A 16,950-nucleotide genomic window follows, 5' to 3' on the forward strand; every position below is an offset into this window, starting at 1 on the left:
AATATAATTTAAAATGACAACAAACGAGAAATTTTAAATTGTCAGCTCTCCACGATCGGAAGGTAGTTTTTTAAGTCGGGACGAGACGTCCGTATAACGAGGTAGGTTCTTTAAGATGGGCAGATCGATTCGCTCACAATAAATCCTTACAAGACAAGCTACAAGGTACAAGGTTCGATGCGGAATCTATTAACTGAGTCCACAAAGTCCAGCCTAGCGTTGACAATACAGATTATTATCGGTCGCACCCACGTTTTCAATGTTCTGTTAAAATTTGAATTGTTGTAGGAATACTCTTTGTTTAGTTACTACGTTCATTATTTATTTAAAGATGCCTTTAATTTTAAATATCTTATAGTTTGGGGATACATATAGATATACAAAAATTTTGTAGCATACAAAGTAACACACATGAAATATAAAATCATCCTCCCAGACCCTTAGCGATATTAAAATAGGTTATAATATTTTCATTAGCCTATCTCATGTAGCATGCAAGTCGTAATCACACGACATTTTTAGGCGCGGTTTGGGAGCGCTCTTATGTCCAACTGAATATCCACCTTAGCTTCATATTCTAATTGAAGAAAAAAAAAATATAATCACAACAAAATCCCTTATTTTATTTTATTTTTTACTATCTAGATATTAAATATCTAAATACTTTAACATAGTAGTTAATTAATTCAAATCGTTGACACTTTGTTTTAGCACTAGTAAGTTATATAGTCTCGATTTTATTAAAGGACGACCATACACCACAGACAAAAAAGAACCAATAAATTCAGATGTTCGCATAATCTATATTACAGATGTCAAAGTGATCCCTTACGTCAAATTAGCGTGACACAGTGTTTATCGAAATGTGTCACGCTATCGTAGCGTGTTCATACGCACTTTTCGAGGCACCTTTTAAGAATTTATTAACAACAAACAATGAAAAGTACAACAATACTTTTATATTTACTTAACAAACAAAGTTTTGTAAACAGCAAGAAGCACTTTCTACTGTATAAGAATTCCATTTTTTCATTCGAATGATTTAAGTTTTTTTTTCGAATCTATCTGTTCTCTGGTGATTTTTTTAAACAGAATATTTCGTGGACCACAGGTAGAGGTCCTGCGCTGTAATGTAATACAAGCAACCCCTCATATAAATATCACAGGGAAATTCATTCAAAAATAACATTTGATATTTATTATGTTGTATAATATTAAATATAAATTCTTTTTCTAACCAAAATGATATCCGATAAGCATATTACCATAGAAGGTGGTCCCTGTTCGTAACCACCAGACAAGTTTTTATCTTAACAGAATATCGTATAAGTAATCTGTTGTTGGAAAACCTGAAGAAACTTCAAATAGCTTCTTGTAAAAACTAAATTTTGTCCATCAAAAATATGGAAAAATAACGGCCATATATATTTTAAAACAATGAAGCGTAATTTCTTTTTAATATAACGACAAAGAGAACAAAGACACCATAGATATTATATTTTTTTCATATTAATGTGCAACATTGTGTTCCATAACAGTTTTATCATCTGTCAAAACGGGGAATGCGGAAATAACAAATAAATATCGCGTGATGGTGAAGTAAAAGTATTCGCCATTACCATAAGTCGGTCGTACGAAGCGCGTCCTGTCATCGGTGCCATAGACGTATGGGGCTTCCACAGATTATGAAACTGATAACTCACTTGATATATTATCAGACTATATACTGTGCATTATATTATATGCAACATTCGTCAGTGACGCTCTCCTTTCATAAATAAACATTATATAAGTTTTACTTATTTGTTAAACAAATTGTACAGGTTAATTAAATGACGTTAAAATGAGATTACAAGGGTATGTCAAATTTCACCCTCAAGTAGATAAAAAATTAAAACCCAAGTCGCACTGTCATGGTGTTGTGTGCGTGTGTGCGTGTGTGCGTGTGATAGTGATCTCACACACCTACATGTGTGTTTTGGGTTATTAAGTGAAATCGTGTCAGCCACGATTTAGGACAAGGGCGCAGACTATGCTTCAGACATTAATGTTTCAAACTAACATTTGTATTCTCGTCTGCGATGTTGGACAATGTCTTCTACCATATTTTCCACAGTATATGAATTTCGCTAAATGTTATATACTCCTTCTAGGTAAGTGTTCGCTGAATCTCCGCAGCATTCTTAAGTCGGTTCACACATCCGGAACACACATCCTTAACGACCGCAGAACGCATTTTAAATTCTCAATAGCCTTTAAAACGTCCCATACAAAGCGGCGCCGATACGTACAGAAAACTCGAATAAAATTCACGAGACATCCCAAACATCAGCACGTATAGCAAGAATTCTTATATAATTCATGGGACATTCAAAATAAATATCGATTCATAACACAATACAATCTATAATCGAGTAAAAAGTAAGTGACCACACGTTAGTATCGCGGCGACATCGTGCCCTGTCGGGTTATTGTCATTCGCTGCCTATCTCCAAACCGATCGCGACTCGCGAATCGCATGCGAGGACAGCTAGTACACTAATGCCATCTGTCACATTTATCTATCCTATGACGTTCCGTTTACAAATTACCACAGTTTTTTTTTTTAATATCACATCATATTATGGAACCTTCTTGGATGAAAATACTTTTACAGTCAAGTTGAAAGATACGTTATTGGATGAGAATACTTTTTGCTGTCAAAGTTCAAAGAAACATTTGTAGAATGGTTTCGAGATGTTGTACTGTAGCGGCGTCAGGCGTGGACGCGTGCTAACCTGCTGAGATATTTACGCGAAAGCCTAGCCGGAGATTTGTAGCCGATTTGTTAACTCGTACTGGTTTGCTGGCAGACAAGTTACTTGAGCCGTTTTACGGATCATGTTTTTGAATTCTATGTTGTGATAAATTTTTTTGAAATAGATTGATTACTTTAATCGATTAATAGATATACAAATTAATGTTCTCTGGTTAAATGTCGTATCGTTAATGATGAATAAATAATAGTATTATATTATTTAATTGTTTTGACAGATTATATAAATAGTTTTATGTTAATATGTCCTATTTATCTCTTTGATACGCCGCTGATAAATGTGTAACATCTCAAACATTTAAATATTGGCGTTGAGACGACTCTACAAATTCATTATTATTCAACATTAACACAACGGAAGTATTTAAAAAAAGTGTTGCTATATCAACAGTAAATATTTAAATAAAATTGCTTATAACAATAATATTTTTTTCTTATATAAAAGCTAAGTAAAATATGCTCCCACGAATCCCTTTGTTTTCAACAAACAAGCGTCCAATTATGTGGCATAGGGCTAAGTTTATCGATAACAAATTACTTGCATCGATGGATTTGAACAAAATTTTCACAATCGGATCGGAACATGCAAGTACACAGAATAACGACATCGGTATACTCATAAACATATAACATCCAATTATGTCGCACATGTTTCGTAAGACGAGTAAAATATTAGTGATTTATATAAAGATAACTTTAACAGCATGATTAAAATCGTTTTCATCTCCCATTATACTATTACAGATTCCAATTTTGATAGCGGATGGTATTTTATCGCTTACGATATGCAAATTATTTTTTTATCGGAGGAATCATCTAAAAATAAACTGTAATGGTTAGTTGTGCGCTAACTAATCGATATAGACGTCATGAAATATAAAACCTTTATTGCTATTTTAAATATAGTAAATTGTTTTTGTAAATTATTATTGTACCCATTGAATCTGATGTCAATAGTTAACGTGGATGACACCGGTTGGTCTACTGTGTTGTATAGTCTGTGTCGTAACACGAGCTAGCTAATGAGACCGTGATCCAAGTACCATTGTTTACAGATGCGATCTCATTATCTCGTATTTTTCCCTTGTTTCACCTTATCTGGACTCATATGGGGCCAATTGTTTCGGTTTTCGTCATGTACCTTGTAGATTATCGATAATGTTACAATTGGTTTTATTGCTTACGAAATTTCTTCCAGGAATTTAGTTGTTTGGAGTGTGGATCTTTAAAAATCTAAACGTATGTCATTCGTTGTCCTAACGAAGGGTATTGTATGCAAACTCACTTGATGTATACGTTTATTATTTATGAACTATTAATGATATTTCCTACAAAGCACATTATTTTAAGCTCAGCTTAATAAATAAATTTATCAAAATTTAAGGAGTTGACAGTTGATTCATATAATAAAATATATATACTTATATACATAGCTTGCTTAATTGTAAATAGATATTTTTTTCAATATGACTCCTTAATAAATTTGTAACCGAAAATTTGTATAATGTCATAACCGAGTTGCGTACAATTTCTTCATCAAAAATCCACGATCGCCTATTATAAGTTCCATTGTGAGCTCGATGGTCCGCGAGTTTAAGACTGATCCTTCACAAACATCATGAGCTGCAAGGCGTTTTAAACTTTATCTCAAAGCATATAAAATTCATAACTGGAAACACGAGGAGATCCCTTATGGCGTTCCCTCATAATGTTATATTTCAGTGTTAGGCTGGGAGCGGATTTCTTACAAGCTGAACGACATCCTGAGGCCTGGTGTTAAGGTCGGTTATCGCGTGGAAGTTTCCGTGCGGTTAGATCGATTTAGTAGCGACGGTCCGTGGCGCTATCGGAATCACCTTAATGATGCCTCGATGGCGGATAGTCCATTGTGTTGGATGTAAATTTGTAGTCGTCGGCGCGGGTAATGATGTGAGAACAGGCTGCGATCCCGATAGCTGGCTCAGGATTCAGCTGGACGATTGTTCGTTCAGAGTTCGGCAGACGGCAGGCTCTCTCTGATCTCGACTTTTTTTGATGTACCAATACATTCATTCTCTTTTCGTGTGTCATAAGTTCGCGAGTTCTTTTAAATTTATTTGAATAGCGTTCCGATCTCCTCTGATAACATAGTTTTTATTTGTTTCGATAAAGTGTAGACCGCAAACTCCACATGAAACGGAATGCAATAAAAACGTTCCTATGTTTATATCTTAAATACTTATAGATGTGCGTGTTTAATAGGGCTAGTAGGTTGGTTTAAACAATATTATCTTTCACCAGTCATTAGCTACGGCGCATCCTAATCACTAACACAAAAACTAAACAAATGGCGCATACATTAGCAATGTAACCCCGCCTTTGACGTTACACGTCGCGGACAAAACCTTCCAAAATGGCGACTGATCATTAGCGTTACTATTTTGTCGAATAAACAAAATTGAGTCTTTCATAGCTAAATGAATAAATAAAGGTTATTTGAAGGGAAACTTGATAAATAAGCCACAGAATGAGCTCCGTGAAAAACGATGTATGATGCGGGCTCTCATTTCAGCGGGAAATATAGCAACCGTTTTGTACCATCAACAGCAATGACAGTTTGAAAATGTTTCAAACACTTTGAAATTTATAACGTGATAGTTATTATATAAATATGAAAGTACATCCAATTCGATTATTTAATGAAAAAGTAAAATTAAATAATTAGATCTAGCGACTAATGTGTTATCATTTTTATGAACAACAATTAAACATTATCGTGGATACATAACAGAGGAATTCACAATGAAGACGGCGGGGACATGACATCATTATCGGCTGGAATCGATTCTTTTTTTGTATCGAGTATAATCGACATCGAGCGTGGCGCCGGTCAATCTGTTTTATCGTTGTATTATCGACGACTAATGCACTCCTACTGATAGCGCATAAGAGCGGGTGCAGATAAACTCAGTGTGGCCCTGGTCGAAATAGTTTACACGCATACTTTATTGTCTGCGTTAGGGCTGGTACTTGGGGTTCGTTAGTCTTCCGACACTATTAAACGGGATTATTATGTAATCGATCATTATATATTTTCAACTTAAGAAATACTAATGACGGTTAAATAGACGTTCTGTTAAGACCATATTTATAAAGTTATGTATGAGCGGTAAGCCCTGACGTCTAAACCAAACAGCGCGTATCACTTCTAAGTGCCATTAATATCCAAGTTCAGCTGATATGAAGTCCATTTACTGGATTTATCGCAATGATTAAATACCATTGAGACGTATCTTTATTTGGGTACAGTCTTATCTCGGTGAAGTCTCAATATCGTAAAAATTAAAAATTCGCGAGTTTTTAATTTGTTTTGCATGCCTTATGGGATAATAAAATATATAATGGACGTTCTTATAAGTCGACACTAAACGGATACCATTAAAACGTAACCAAAAAATAACATTACGATCGTTAAAGTTCTATAAATTATAAATGACGGTACAACCCTGAGTATTTTTTTATAAAATTCCACCGAATTCCTGAGTTATCAGCGGAAAGGCATACATCTTTACTTAAATCGTCATTACAAACTCTTTCCTTTATCGTCAGGGCCGGCTTCGGAGAGATGGCAATAATAAAAATTATCTATACAAATGGGCTGGATTACTCGACGACATAAATTCGGCTCTGGCCCAATGAGCTGCCGCTGGAGATAAAGGGTCAACGGTTTTAGAAGCTTTTTTGCTACATTTTGATTGATTTCCAATTTATAGTCAATTAGTTGAAACTTTGTTGTTAAAAAAGTTAACTAGGAAAGTATTTTGCCGTCCACTTTATGGGTTTATACCCATATGTTATTAAGTGGTGATGTCTGGTTAGACAATATGTTAATTAAACCAAGAACAATGGATACCAATGAAGTTAAACGTTCATATTTCTTTTTCCGAACACTAAAAGACTTTGGCAGCGAATAGAGAAATATTTTAAACTCCAATCCGTTTAAAAAACGTTAAAAAAAAACGTCGGCTGGTCGGTATCGGGCGCTTACCGAGACACCGCCAGAGTTATACGACAAAAATGCTAATTTTCAAATCTCCAACTTTACTGTTGCCACAATCGGAACGGGACTTTTTCAACAATCGATACTCGTCCAGCACATCACTATATTATTATATGCTTCCCTAATAATGCAATTTTTTGTAATCAAAACATGATCTTCTTTGATTAAATTATTTTAATCTAACTAAAACTGAATCATCTTGTCTACAATGTCAAATAGTAAGAAAACGATTGTGAGAAGAGAGAGTTGACGTGATTTTAAGAATGTTAAAATAAAACTCTTCAAAGTTACTCCACCGTTGAACGCCCTGTATAAGCTCAAGTCATAATTACAATACTGTCTCCGCTCCGCACCTTATATTATCAACACGGTCGTCTGACGTTTATTCGAACATTTACTATATCGCAAATGATAGCGATCTCTGCGATTTACTTTAATTATACAAATTACGTCCGTTATCAGCGCCATCTCTTATCCAGTTCTGGTACCGATGGCAATTAAAATCGTTTTCATAAAACGTTGACTCGTTAAATGTCAGCTCTGATTTATCAGACGTCTCTTGTTGTAGATATCGGCCGATCGGTAATGTTACTTACGCAACGAAAGACGAGTGACTTATAAATATCAATAAAAATAATATTCTATTGTTTAGCATCGAGCCAAAGTCATATATACAGGTGTATTGAAGTCGGTCCTGTTGTATATTTATGTACCATACATGAAAAAGATAAATTACTATAGATATAAAAAACACTACGGTGACGTAATATACATACATTTTAAGTGACACTTATTCATGTCGCACACTATAATATTTCTTTTAACTGTGTTTAAATCTGAAATGACATTAAGCAGTGTAACAAAACACCGGAGTCCGTAATAGATCGTGCAGCGATCCATCAAAGACTTAAACAAGTTTATTTTTTAAAAATAGTGTTGGGCTGTTTTGTATCGATAGTCGGTAGTAATTGGTATGGTAGCGGTTGTCGGACAAGCTGTTAACCGAACCGAGTTAATTATTTCTGTGTCGTAGGCGTGTCGATATCCTTTATCGAGATAGTGATGTAACGATTCGATGTTACTCTTGTTTTGTGTTGTAAGGTTATTGTTATTACATATTGAGTTTGTCTAGTGTTGGTATCTGTATCTGATATCGAACAATACTTATTACGAAGTGAAAATTGTTATTTGTTACATACCTTTAGATCGTATAAATTGATATTTATAGATTAGAAATAAAATATTAATAATTATTTTTCTACTTCTAAATAGTAGTAATTTTTATAATTAACTTCTTCGACCACAAGTAATAAAGTAACAGACGTGATTATAAAGCCTTTTCGGTGAATGAAACCTTGAGATATAACTATGTGTCAGACTAATAACACGCCAGTAGTCGGCCGTCATCAGGAATAGCTAATGTGTCGTGTCATTTAAATATCTCCGATCATTTGCGGAACTTTATCTGGAATCATTTTCTCGGAATGTCATATAGAATTACGCATTTAACGCACGCGAATTTCGTACGAACGTATCAAAGCTATCGCCGCGTTCGCAATCGACATATTAATATTCGATACAAAGTCGATGTATCGATTCTTATAATTACAATCAAGATCCGATCCGATTGGGGCTCGGATTCCGTCACGTCGTCGGTCCCAGGGCTCCGCCCTCTTTCGCCGCCTCCAGCGTTGCGTACACGCAACTTTTACCGTACTTATCGCTTTCGATATCTTTAATTTAATGAACTAGTTCTTTTTGGCAGTTTAATAACGTCGACTCGGTTCCTATACCACGTGTAATCATATTGTTACTACATTCCCCCGTACCGTGAAGTGTTCTCGTTGTACGTGTAACACAATCATAACTCCAGTTATTAATCAACCGTATATTGCCTTTTTTTACGCCAAGTCTCGTGAGCCCGAGCTCGTATCGTTTCGTTTTGCATAGATTTAAAAAGTCGATAGTAATGCAAATGACCGACTGCCGTGTTTGCTTGCTTCTGAGTTAGTGCACCTAGATTCAGAATATGGCTAGTAATTGTGCTTTCATGTCAGTCTTTTAATTTATTCATTACGCGTTACTCATTAAACTAAATTATTAACCGGACATTGTTACTTCAGTTATTTTTACTATATTTATCGCGTTAATAGTCGAGAATAAGAAATAAATTATCGTAATTCGAATCCCTCTCGTACAGGTGTATATGACTCGCTATCGATTATCGATATATCAAAAGTGACATGTAATACGTCACTATAACTCCGGTCCGCGGGTGTGTTTAAGTATTAATTAAAAACAATATATATGTTAATGTCAAGTGCGTAGTGTTCGTGTCTGTACGCGAGTCATTACCAGAAAACTCTTTAATTTCCTCGTTATCGTGGATCTTGTGTGTGTCGGGAATTCTTGTTTCTTATTACAATGGAACGTTCATTAAAATAAACAAACATAAAATGTATATGGTAATTAAATAGAATAAATAAAGTATTTATAATTGAACGTGTTCCTAAGCTGAAACAAAGCCCTCACGGTCCTGGGAGTTCTGAATTAGTGATCACCTTGTATTAACATATCCGATATTTAGCACGTTAATGTAAAATCGCAACACCTTATGAATATAAAGCTGGTTACATCAATCATTGTTAGAGATCCCGCGCCAGATACGGCCCTCGCTAAAAGGGTTGCTTTGATTCAGCGAGTTAAACTTTTCTTTATATGTAACTCCTGTGACATTAAAAACTTTACTCAGGCGTGTGGCTGTATATTTTAATGAAGAAAAATACTTTTTCTATCAAAGTCGTTTGTTTTTGTGTGGCATTAATTAATCCAGCGAAATATTAAATAGGTAGTAGGTAACTTATTTATTAACTTGTGTAACTGTAGCTGAGTCATATAAATTGTTTCACAAATGTTGGAAAATATATATTTGTACATGTATATTAGAAACAGAAAGAACGATTGTGATACATTAATTGATGTCTTTATCCCACGGTATGTCTAGCTGTAGGTAGGCATTTGTAAATGTTTATCTGAGATTCACCAACTACCCACATGCGAATGTTTTAAAATAATACAGTACTCTGTTCTGCGGCGAGTTATCGCTGACGACATCTGGATATACTGGCTGGAGTCCGTCAAGGAAGCCTTCACTGTTCCCCCCCTCTGGTTTTTGTTCCACGCTTCTTATACACCGATAAGCGCAATCTATAGCGCTGTGCACTACGACGGAATATATTACTTTTTGCTACATATAAAAATAGGTACTATTAAAATGAAAGTCGGTAGGCGAGGCGTCGAAGGAACAGCCTGACGTCCATCACAATATATAATATAAGGAATCGACGTGTCTAAAAATAAACAGAATTTGTGGGAGACCATTAAAATATATTTACAAATAGCAGTGCAGGATAGCGGAATCGCTCCCGCGATATGTAAATCCACGTCCGATCGTGACGCACGACGTCCAGCCTTCGCCAGACACTTGCTTGAGATCTCTGATAGACAACTCAACGGTTCCTTTATAATCTGTGCGCTGTGTGACATTCGACTACTGGGCTTAGTGTTACAGATTAAATTAATACTAATGTTGGCTTGTTACTTTAACCTCGTTTATAATATAAGGTTTTATATGTTGAATGACGGATTGCTGTTACATTATAATTTTTTTTATATTATAGTTCTTTGTCGCTATATATATAAAATTTATAGTTGAGTAAGTTCTTGTAACTGACTATATACTTTGGTTAATAAACGTATTGGTATATTATATGGTTTTCAATTATAATTTTCATAAGCTAATTCTACGTCAATATTTTACAAATAAAAAGAAAAAACAAAAGTTTTCTAAACTGTATTATGAACTAAGTATTTTGAACTTTACTTACATTCAATATTAACGCATGGACAATAAAGGAAATTCAAATTAATGAGAGATAAATTAAGTTCTAAGATTTTACGTTAGCATTATAAGATTCGCGCTTATCGTCAACCAATATAGGCTTTTAAAGTCTCGACTATCGATTTCCGTCATCAATTTGTTTTCAAGAGATATCAGTTGTTGATTAGGATTCTGAGGTGCCACATGAATAGTCCTACCTATTATATAAATTTTAATTCCATACATACGATCCGTTTCCCGAAGGCCTCTAAATAAATATTTCTATTTATTCCGCTTAAACAAACACATAAACTATAAAAAGTAAGAAGAATTTATAAAGAAGAAAAAAAAGTGACATTGACATTATAATTTTTTTTTTTTACCTGATTGAGAAATAGATAACCTTCTAATATTTTTTTAACAAATTGGTTTGACAACGCCTTTTGCTTAAGATGTCTCGCTGTGGCAATTTTTTTATAATTATATTGAGGTGTCTCAATTTTAGATTTAAATAATACTTAATTGTGACATAGCAGTTAAATTTGTTAGAGACAAATGTAAGTAAAAAATTAAATTTAATGAAATCAGATATTCTCTAGGTGATCGGTCACCAGTGTAACAGCATCAGATCTGTATCGCGTCGATTCTGACTGGGCCGATGCACGACTATTTTAATTGGGCTCCGATCTCCGATCAGATAAACATAAGGACAAGATGGCGGCTTTTGTTTTTTTTTATAAACATGTAGGCACGTGTCCGATGTTTGTCCGACTTATACAATTTCTGAATGGTGTGTATTGGTCATATCGGACAATTGAATGACTAGGTGACACTTTAAAATAAAGAGAGAATTTTATTAAATTAAAAAAAAAACGTATACTTGAATATAATTATGCGTGTATTTGTTTAAATTACTCAGTAGGTAACATAATCAACACAGCTTTAACTCTTTGAGTTTCGCTAAGGCCTTTGCTTTCAAGAACTTCAGTCATTTTGATCGCCGCTACACCAAAGCGATGCGGGCTCCTGACGTTTCAAATATAATACGCCGGCTTCATGCCTTTGCGTCGCCCTCTCACATGGACACCGTTTTAGCAACATTATTTGACATGTTTATAAAGACAAAAGGATACTGATGAATATCATTTAACGAATCGACATTCGGTTTTGCGAAAGTCGTTTAAACGACACCAAGTCACGCCATCTATCTGATGGAACATTCAACCTCTCTCAACAATCACAAGTTATAACTTACTTAAGGAAAAACGGGAGCTCGAACGCAACTAACGAAGCGCGATAAACCGCGTTCGCTATGACGGCGACATTAAGCTGGCTGATACATCGACAGCTAACCGAACCAATCGCACGTCACTGCGGGATCCTAACAGCCAATCGTAATGCGCTGTGACTAGGATAGCGTGACCCGAACGCAATCCGATTCAAATGGCATTCGTTACCGCGAGATGGCAGTCGGCGCGCGCGCCAATCGTCGCGTTCATCTCGTTGTCGTGCCCATATAATGATCTTCACAGGGGCGAAGAGAATGAAGTTGAGCCTCTCATTAATTGGCATTTTGAGTTGAGATCGCTGAGCGAAAGATAGGTTAATTCTTCGCCCGGTCGAGATCGTTGTCGCTCAAAAAGGAAGGTGAGCGAGCATTTTCTGGAAATCAGATCCAATTACAACAAGGGCCGTTAACTTTTTATTCTGTTTGTCCTATGGTCGAAAGCATACTCACGCGCAATGTTGACTGACGAGGGTCTCGCTCATGTGACCGATCCGATCTGAAGGATGGACCGTTTAATTCTCCCACTGCACGGAAACTATTGTAGAACATTGCTTGTAACTCAAATTCACAAACCCCACCCACGCGGAGATATTTGCATACAGCGAGCACGTCTCAATTAGGAGCGCTAATGTATGCCTCGACCGAAGCCCTGATCTGTTTGACGTCGACCGATAGTGGCTGAAACGTGACGGGTGACGACTATCGCGAGAAAACCGCTTCCATCACTCCGCACTAACAACGCTAATAGGAGCCGATATGGTCGATTTCTTTTATTAGCATGAACTACTCTAAAATCCATTTGCATATTATTAATGATAGTGTGCACGTTAAAAGATGTATTTTAATTTTTTCAGGTGAGGACGAGGAATGGGGAAACGAGAGCGAGGCGATGCCTGGAGAACCTCGCACACCAAGCTCGGGCGGTGAGCCACCGGCTTCTAGTGGAGGAGCTTCACCGGCGTCCGAAGGCTCAGCAGCTACCTCACCGCCGCGCCTTCGACTGAACACTCGACTGGCGACCGATCCCGCTCTCGCACCTCAGGCCACAACTCTGAAACACGAACCGCCATCCCCTTCGCCGCCTGCGCCGTCACCAGCACAACAAGCGAGGGATTTCCTTAATCTCACAGCAGCGAATTTCCCAGCTCTTTTTCCCGGAGCCCCAGCTGTAGCGGCACCGCCCGCTTACACATGCATTCCTTGTGGGATACGGTATTCTTCATTAAGTACGTTACAAGCGCATCAAGAGCATTACTGCTCCAAACGGAGATCGAAACCTGATGGAACAGATGTGCCGACAGAAACAGTAGCAGATGACTCGAGTGGTGATTCGAAAACACCACGACCTCCGGGGAAACAATACGCCTGTACTTACTGTTCATACAGCGCAGATAAGAAAGTTAGTTTAAATCGTCATATGCGTATGCATTCTTCTTCACCTATAAGTAGTAGTACTCCAGTACCACCTCCGACATCCAACGGGGAAGCGACTGATGGACAACCAGCCCAGGACCGTTATTGTGTTGATTGTGATATTCATTTTAGCTCCATTAAGACTTATCGTGCTCATAAGGCTCATTACTGTAACACGAGACAGATTGTCAAGCAAGTTTTACCCACAGCCCGAGCGGGTTCCACCACATCGGGATCGGCTCCCACTTCCCCCGGTGCAACCCCACCAGCTCAGAATCAATATGCGTTAGCATTACCGACTAATCCAATACTAATTGTCCCATATTCACTTTTGAGAAGCGCTAGCACTCTTCCTGGTGCAACATTGCCAGATCCCGATACGCCATGCTTTTGGTTGCCAAACGGAACGTTTCAACCTATAAGTCGTGCGTTACCAAATGTAAATACGGAGGTAAAGGAACCCGAGGTTTTAAAATCGGCAAATAGACCCCGAGAACCGTCAAGAGATGGTGCTACACCTTTAGATCTGAGTGTTCGTCGTACACCAGAGTCGGTAACTACGGATGAGCACGAAAAAGAGAACAGAATGCGTTCTACGACACCAGAACAAATAGTATGTGCTCCATCCTTACCTGCCTCTCCTGCAACTCCATCACCTTCGAGGCGGTCATCGTCACCTAGTGGAGAGAGTTCACCGAAACGACGGAGAAAGAATTCAAGAGATCCAACTCCAAAGCCGCCCAGCGTACCTTCACCGTCAGAAGATAAAATTTCACCCGTCATACCTCCCCCAGCATTCCCACCTTCCTTAGCTTTGCGTCTGACTACAGATCCAATAACGACTGTTTCTCCACAAGTTCTAGTAAAGCAAGGAGTTTCAAAGTGCCAGGAGTGCAATATAGTTTTTTGCAAATTCGATAATTACCGTATACACAAACGGCACTACTGTTCCGCTGGCGGCGGAGACGAGCGGGCCAGCCCGGCACCCCCTGAACCAGGCCCTCCGGCTCAGTACCGACAGCTCATCTGTATGGCGTGCGGCATACATTTCAGTTCCTACGATAACTTAACGACTCATCAATCCTACTACTGCACGAAAAGAGAGACGCGTTCTCCGCGAGCTGTTCTAGAAACATCAAGACCTTCTTCGGGGTCAGACGGTGGTTGGAAGTGTCCTTGCTGCGATGTTGTTTCTCCAACAGCCGCCGCTGCTCAGAGACACATGGAGGCGCATGCGGGAGTGAAAGCTTTCCGTTGCACCATTTGCAAATACAGAGGAAACACTCTACGTGGTATGAGGACACACATCCGAGTTCACTTCCGTGAAAAGCCCTCTGATTTGCAGGTAATTCATTACAATTACAATATAAAGTATTATAATAATAGCAAAACTTCCATTTCGAATTTAATTTTAAAGTCAAACTATTACTAACAGTCTCATTGCTCAATTCCAGGAAGAGAGCTACATATCCTGCGTGCTCGAAGAGGAAAGTCGCGAGAGTACCTCGCCGGCCCCCGCTGCGGGCGAGCGCGTCCATCGCTGCAGCTCGTGCGCGTACACATCGACTTACCGCGGGAATGTTGTCCGACACGCACGACTCGTGCACGCCGACGAACCAGAACCCGACAGAACATCGCCGCCACCCGACATCAAAAAAGAACCTGACGTAGACGAAGACACGCCCAACTTCTGCAAATCCTGCAACATATCCTTTAAATACGTTAACACTTATAAAGCACACAAACAGTTCTATTGCACCGCGGCCAATCAGGACGCAGCGGCCAACAACAACGTCCCCGCTCGTGTGCACGATGTGTCCGTTGTTAAATCACAATAACGACATTGATGAAATCGCGTTTCTTTTTACGCTTCCAAATCTATAAAATACCTTAAATATATCTTAATTCTTAGCTTTATTTGCTTCGAAGCCTAACTTATAAAGTGTATATCTACATTTTCGGAATTATTAAATTACGTGCAATAATTAAAATTAAATATATATATATATATATATATATATTGTATAATATTACACTCGTACTGCATATAAGAAACCAAAACGTCGATGGAAGAAAATGTGCGTGAACGGTGACGAGTGACAAATGTCGGCTGACGTTCATATGGCCTGTTTTGTTAAACCTTGTTATGTAAATTGTTTGATAGTTAAAGTTAACCTTTTCGTAATTGTATTAGTATACGTTAAAATACCAAATTGTAAATATTTGTAAAGATATTATCGCTATATAACTAAATTTTATTACCATTCGTTTTAAGTGATTGTTCTTTCTTTGTTGTTAATTTTGTTTACTATTAGAATAACTTTTAGATGAACTTTGCAATTCTAGATAATCAATTGAATGCTCATTCCATTTTACTGACCAGTTGTCTCTATATTGTAAACTGCTGCTAAAGTGGACATTGTAACTTGAGAGGGATTGTATCTTTATATTTGTGAATCTTCCGTAACACGATACGATTCGATGTTGTACGTACACGATAACTTGAATTGTGTTTCGTATACAGTCGGTGTCGTCTAGTACTATCTTAAAAGGAGTAAACGCTAAGGTAATGTTATTGCATATTTAAACACTACAGAATCCTTATACATATTGTAATAACCCCTCGGGTCAATAAATTATAATGGAAGTCTGCTTGAGGCGAGGCTTTTTGTAAGCTAGAAGCTGTATAATTAATAAAAATATTACCCAAATATTTTTGGATTAACAATAAGTAAGATTCGATGTAACAGATTGACATATAAAATACTTTATGTAATATAATAAACATGAACTGAAAGATACAAGAGTTCACGTTAACACAAAATACCATGTTTTGTCAATGCCAAAGCATCGCTAGATTATTGTAATTTGCATTTATAGGTATCTCACTAATTATAATCCTAGCTGTAAGTGAATACAAGACTTATTCCCTAGATATACATATGCATGTGTATTTATTGTGTTTGTCTATAAACTTTGGAATAAGTCTCGAATTGTTTAAATTTTCGGGTAAACGGCCGCATTGATCTTTTAACTGTGACCTAATGTAACGTCGTTAAGTCATTGGCAGACTGTATAAAACCAACCTCTCTGTTGCTCCGTTTGAAACTTCAGTTTTGATATAATCAAATACTCTTAAAGTATTAAAAAATTATAATTTCACATCTCATGTTGTAAAAATATAATTCTAATATGCAATTTGTCAACGACTTACAATAAACAATCATGACATTGTAAAATCTTCACTAAAATAGCATCTGACGTGACGTGCCATATTCGGTGTTAAAAATAGTTTAAGGTTATATTCTCGAATAAAAATTTATGGCTATAGCAAAAAAGATAATTGGCCGTTGGGAGTATTTCTTGCGAAACATCTTGGCCAAAAAATTAGTATCAATAATTCTCGACGTGTAATCGGGTAGGTGTTGAGGCGTGATAACCCAAGTACATTGATATTGTAAAATACGCCAGACAATAAATTATTATTTATCACATATTAATACTGACTATTTATT

At 37.0% G+C, this 16,950-nt stretch overlaps 1 protein-coding gene across 1 annotated transcript; it reads left to right on the forward strand.

Annotated features, from left to right (window-relative positions):
• Positions 1–11,675: 11,675 nt before the first annotated feature.
• LOC133318967 (zinc finger protein ush-like) lies at positions 11,676–16,935 on the forward strand. The gene is made up of 2 exons (XM_061521635.1): positions 11,676–14,780; positions 14,890–16,935. The coding sequence occupies exons 1-2, from the start codon at positions 12,801–12,803 to the stop codon at positions 15,271–15,273; spliced, it is 2,364 nt and encodes a 787-aa protein (XP_061377619.1). The 5' UTR covers positions 11,676–12,800; the 3' UTR covers positions 15,274–16,935.
• The last annotated feature ends 15 nt before the right edge of the window (positions 16,936–16,950 follow it).

The sequence above is a fragment of the Danaus plexippus genome, chromosome 2 (assembly GCF_018135715.1).
Source record: "Danaus plexippus chromosome 2, MEX_DaPlex, whole genome shotgun sequence".
NCBI classification, from domain to species: Eukaryota; Metazoa; Arthropoda; class Insecta; order Lepidoptera; family Nymphalidae; genus Danaus; species Danaus plexippus.

Coding starts and splice junctions, on each gene's coding strand:
- LOC133318967 (XM_061521635.1), top strand. CDS start 12,801: ATGAACTACTCTAAAATCCATTTGCATATTATTAATGATAGTGTGCAC. Junction 14,781..14,889: donor AAAAGCCCTCTGATTTGCAG/GTAATTCATTAC, acceptor GCTCAATTCCAG/GAAGAGAGCTACATATCCTG.